At 54.5% G+C, this 5,435-nt stretch overlaps 1 protein-coding gene across 1 annotated transcript in view; it reads left to right on the top strand.

Moving 5' to 3' along the window:
* Positions 1 to 4,827, top strand: part of Prrt1b (proline rich transmembrane protein 1B) — a 14,824-nt gene extending 9,997 nt beyond the window's left edge. The window contains exons 3-4 of the mRNA XM_015497411.2: positions 3,168 to 3,409; positions 4,529 to 4,827. Of these exons, the coding sequence (XP_015352897.2) occupies positions 3,168 to 3,409; positions 4,529 to 4,678 (392 nt within the window). The 3' untranslated portion in view covers positions 4,679 to 4,827. The remainder of the gene's footprint in view (positions 1 to 3,167; positions 3,410 to 4,528) is intronic.
* Positions 4,828 to 5,435: the final 608 nt, after the last annotated feature.

The following is a 5,435-nucleotide window of genomic DNA, read 5'->3' as shown; positions in this document are numbered from 1 at the left end:
AAAAAAAAAAAAAAAAAAGGCTAGGATAGGAAGATGTAATATCATAGAAACGTTTATTAAGTAGAGTTAATGCCATTCTGACAAGAAAGCCATGCTTTAAACATGTGACAAAGACGGGCTGGCTCAGTGGGAGAGGGCTGCCGCTCACAGAGGCCCTGGGATAGATCCCCAGCACCACAAAGCAGAATAACCCAAGAAAATTCACTAAAAAGACAAAAATGAACATGGAAGACAAAGGCTGGGCCGGGGCTCAGCGGTGGCCTGGCCTGTGGGAGCCACTGGCTTCGATTCTCAGCACTGCTTATTAATAAATAAAATGAAGGTCTATCAACGACTAAAGAAGAATTTAAACAGTCATCCAAGAAAAACATGCAAAACTTGCTCGTAATTTTTTTAAAAGTTTGAGAGGAATTTCTTCACCAGATATTAACACTTCCATAAAGCTACAGTAATCCAACAGCAAAGCACTAAGCAAGAGGCCCAGTCTCCAAATAAAACACAAAATAGGTCTGGGGATGTGGCTCAGCGGTCGGTCGTGTGCCCTGGAGTTCAATCCAGGTACCTGCCTCCCCTCCCAAAAAGAGTGCGCTTAGGAAAGCGTTGTCTCCTGGGGAGCGTGCTGGACAGCGTGAAAGGGAGGGCTTCTTGAGATCTGTGAAACCACAGAGAGAAGGACCGAAGGCTGGAGTCCTGGGGTCGGAAATGCAGACGCAAACCAGGAGGGTGATTGTTGTGCATTAGGCTGGGCACAAACAAGAGGCGGAATACACCCAGAATCGGAGGGGACTGCTGACCTCACTCTGTTACTGGCAGGTGTGTTCTGCCATAAGCTTTATGGAAAACAGACTCATGGTATCTGTTAATAACATACATTTACACATGGGATGTGAGTGGGATTTGAAATTTTTCCCGTGTGTGTGTGTGTGTGTGTGTGTGTGTGTGTGTTGCTGAAGAGGAACTCAGGGCCTTGCATATGCGAGGTAAGTGCTCTACCACTGAGCTGCATCCCCAGCCCTTTCTTAAAATTTGAGACAGGGTCCCCAAGAGTTGTTAGGTTGACCTCAAATTTGCTGTCCTCCTGCTTCAGCAAAAGTTTTATGCTTTTAACTAATTATGACCATTGGTTGTGTGTGTGTAATTTATGCACGTACGTATGCATATAAGTGCAAGAACAGGGTCTGAAGGATGCAATTCCAAACTGCTGATCCTGGCTGCTCTTGTGGAGGGAATGCCTAGGAGGGCTTGTGCAATATATTGCTGAGTTTTAAAACAGGATGTATTCATTCGTGCATTGTGTAATTCAAAAATAACAGAAAAAAATATGCATGGCTTTTGGACCCAGGAATTTAAGTTTGGGGATTCACAGTAGTGAAGAAGTGGCCTTGAAGTGTTTACTTGAAGCTTGCAGTCCAATGTGGGGGACATGTTTTTATCAGTAGCATAGTTATGAGCCACACAAGAGTGCCACAGGAGAGAGGCAGCTAGGGAAAATCTGAAAGGTTGAGGGCAACTCTGAAAAAACTGTGATTGAGTTGGTTGCATCCTTATTCCAGGCATGGAAACTTGTGTGTCCTAGAATCCCCCTAATGTGACCCAGAGGGGCTTGGGCCTGGAGTGGTTAAAAAACAAAGAAAGGCTTTTCTGAGCTTAGTTGTGAACATCTTAACATCCAGACCCAGGGGACGCTGCTGAGCTGTGTTCCAAGTCTGCATCATGGGCATCCGAGCAGAGGATGGGAGTTCCAGGGTCTCCGGGCTCCCCTCCTGCTGGGATCTGGCCGTCGCCTACCTCTGGCTCTCCTGGAGGGTCCTGGCCTCTCAGTGGTTTTCCTTAGCCTCTCTGATGACGAAACCAGCGGAGCCTCTTCTCTGTTCGCCCACCATTCGGACACCTTCTTTACGGTGCGCCTGTTCAAGTCTTGTGCGCACAGGCGTCTCCCGTCAGTGTGGAGTTCTTTGTGTGTTCTGGATGCAGGACTGCAAGTCCCTTTCTCACTTGGTAGCTCCCTTTCACTCTTTATTTATTTATTGGTATCAGGGATTGAACCCAGAGGTTCTCAACCACTGAGCCACATCCCCAGCCCTTTTTCATTTTTTAATTTCGAGACAGGGTCTTGCTGAGTTGCTTAGGGTCTCGCTAAGTTGCTGAGGCTGGTTTTGAACTTACAATCCCCCTGCCTCAGCCTCCTGAGCCATTGGGATCACGGGTGTGCACCACCTTGCCCAGTGAAAATTCTGTTTTAAAGGTAGTCAAGCTTGTCTTTTCCTTTATGCTTAGAGTTTTTGTGGCTTAACAAAAATGTCTACACTCATAGGTCATGAAGATACTCTTCTATGGTCTTCTAGATCAGCAGCTTTACTGGCTGATTTTCACATTCAGATCTGTCTCTCCTCTGGAATAGATTCCAGGCGTCTGCTGTCTTTCCTTGAGTCGTTATCGTCCTTCATTATGGGGCTTGATAGTAAGTCCTGATGTTGGGAGGTCAAGTCCCCTCCCACTCTGTCTTTTTATCTTGGCCATTTTTTTTATTTGGGTGGTTGCTTTGTTTGGGATGGAGTCTCACTATGTTGCAGCTTCGTCTCCAGCTCCGGGGCGTAAGTGATCCTCCTGCCTCAGCCTTTGCAGTGGCTGGGACTGTAGGCATGTGCCTCCATGTCTGGGTTGGCTATTTTAAATCATCTGAATTTTAACGAGGTTCCTCTGTCCTTCCTTCTCCCCCATCCTCTTTTTTTTTTTTTTTTTGATAGTGTGGGGATGTAACCCAGGGCCTTAGAGTCAAGTGCTCTACCACTGAGCTAANGCCGGGCCAGGGCCGCAGCGCGGAAGGCGCCCGGCTTCCCCAGGAGGGGCCCGCGCGCTGGGCTCTGAGGGGTGAATAGGAGTCTCCGGGAGGAAGGGCCAGGTGCAGGCCCAGGTGCAGGCTCCGAGGGCCGGGAAGGGAAGAAAGCGGCACCCGCAGGGAGCGCCCAGGGGCTCCGGCTCAGGGGCCCACCCGGGAGATTTCCCTAAAGAAAAGCCCAGCCCGGGCTGCCAGTGAGAGAGCTGGGGCTGCGGTGGGGGCGTGGGGCCGTGGCCCCAGCCTGGACCAGGCAGTGTGTGAAGGGGAGCCAGAGGACTCCCTGGGGCTGAGCGGCCAGGGTGCAGGAAGGAGAGGCAGATAGGTCCCTGACTGCACCCCTCAGGGACCCTTCCTCAGTGGAGGGGAGGCTGGGACCATGTCTGGGGCTTGGTGGCCTCCCTTACCACTGTGGCCCTGCTTCCACAGTACCACAGCCCTCTGGCTGCTGTGCCAGGCCCCCCCTCAGTGGAGCACAGGCCTCTGCCCAAGGACTACATGATGGAGTCGGTGCTGGTGACCCTCTTCTGCTGCCTTCTCACTGGGCTGATCGCCATTGTGTACTCCCACGAGGTAGGTGGGGGTGGGCCCAGCCCTTCCCTGCATGCAGCCTGCAGTCAGTCCCCTTGGAGGTCTGCAGGCCCCTCTCCCAGCAACAGGGCCTCTGGTGTATCTCTCAGGAGGGGTGGGAATTGGGAATCTCTGCTCTGTCGTCGTCTTGTGTGGGGACCTCCTCCCCTGTCCTGTCTGTGCCCCCCACTGCTCAAGATCTACTCTGGAAAATTCTGCTAAAACAATTCAAAAGCCAGGCATGGTGGCACATGCCTGTAATCCCAACAGCTTCTGAGGCTGAGGGAGGAGGATCACAAATTTGAAGCCAGTTTCAGCAACTTGACGAGACCCTGTCTTGAAACAAAGAATAAAAATCGCAATGAAGGTGTGAATGATTGATAAGGCCCAAGGTGTTCCCCCAGTGGTGGCTTGTGTTTTAACAGGTGGTAAAGTCCACTCTTCTGTCCCTCCACCTCCATCTATCCTTCTATCTGGCTGCCCAGTTTACCCACCTACCCCTCCAGCCACCCACCATGACCTGCTAACACCCATCCATCCACCCATCCATCCATCCGTCGGTCCATCCACACACCCTCTGCACCCACCAGCCCCATTCCTCCACCCACCACCGTCTTTCCTCTGGGCTCTGGCCATCACCTTGCCCATCCGCCCTCCATCTCACTGTCTTCCCTCCTTCCTCGTGACATTGCTGACCATATGTCCTGCAAAGAGGCCCTGGGGATTCAGTGATGCCAACGCTGGGACATTCCAGTAGAGACAAGCCCCTGGGGGCCAGTGCTCCAGGCTGACCTGGTCACAGCCCTGGCCTTGCTCTGCTGTCTGGCCCCAGTCATCAGCGAGCCAGGACTGAGAGGTGGAGGCCCAGTACGTCACTTTGCCACCCAGAGCCTTTCCTCATGTGCAGGGTGGCGGCATGAGGACCCCACCTGGGTCACTGTGAGGTTGCGGGAGATGAGGCTGAGGGCTGCTGAGTGGCAGGGACCGGGCTATCTCTGCAGGCTTGTGGTCCCTGACCTCCTTGGGGTGTCTGTTTTCAGTCTGTAGAACAGGCCTGAGCCCAGGGGTGCGGGGAGGCCTGGGGCTCCGGCTCGCTCACCCTGCGCTGGTCCTGTCTTGCAGACCCGCGCAGCCCTGGGCAGGGGCGATCTCGTCCAGGCCGAGGAGACCTCTCGGAAAGCCCGCTCGCTCGTGCTCTTCAGCTTGCTGTTTGGGGTCTTCGTGTCCACCAGCTGGGTCATCTATGTTGTGGTGGCCCTCTACCTCCCCTGAGGCTGCAGCTCCTGCGGGGATGCCAGGAGTCCCAGGGATAAGGGGCCCGGCTGCCCTGCTTCTGTGGACACTGCTCCCTCCCCTGTGGCCAGCTGTCGCCCACAGAGGGCAAAGAAGAGGGTGGGCTCTGCAGCCCTCCAGACTGTGGCTGGGCCTCAGCCCTCATCAGTGCCCACTGAGGCTCAGGCAGTGTCCTAACCTAAGGTGGCCTCAGAGCCCAGACCTACCCTGGGACAGGACCTGCCAGAGCCCTGTCTCCCTGTGTCTCCTCCTGGGGCCTCCTGGCACTCTGGTCTCACCCCTGTCCCTAGGAGACCATCAAAGGGACCAATGTTGTCTTCAGAGCCATCTGGAAGGACGCTGCCACCTCCAGCCACCCCTACCTCCATCCAGCTGGGTGATGGAGCTGCCAGTGCGGACTCCCTGGGGAGAGTGGGGAGGAGACCTCCTCCCCACCCCGGCTGGCTGGGCCCTCCTCCCAGCACCGTGCCAGGAGACGGGGCCTGCCACGCTGAGCCCATGCCCAGAAATTTAAGCTACTAGTTTCAGTCAACAAAAATGATGCCCTGTGTGGAGCTTCACGCTGCCCTGGCCCCTCCAGGACAAGCAGTAACATCTGCCCACCGCTGGGCTCTGGCTCCCTGCCCTGCCCTGCCACTCTCTGGGACTCTGTTGGCACACAGCTCTAGCAGTGGCCTGCGCAGCTCCGGGGAGCTAGGTCACGGCTCCCCTCCTCCCTGCGGGCCTTGCAGCTTCT

This window comes from Marmota marmota, unplaced genomic scaffold (genome assembly GCF_001458135.2).
Source record: "Marmota marmota marmota unplaced genomic scaffold, marMar, whole genome shotgun sequence".
Lineage (NCBI taxonomy): Eukaryota > Metazoa > Chordata > Mammalia > Rodentia > Sciuridae > Marmota > Marmota marmota.
Note: the sequence above shows the minus strand (reverse complement) of the source record. Positions and strands in the feature narration are given on the sequence as shown.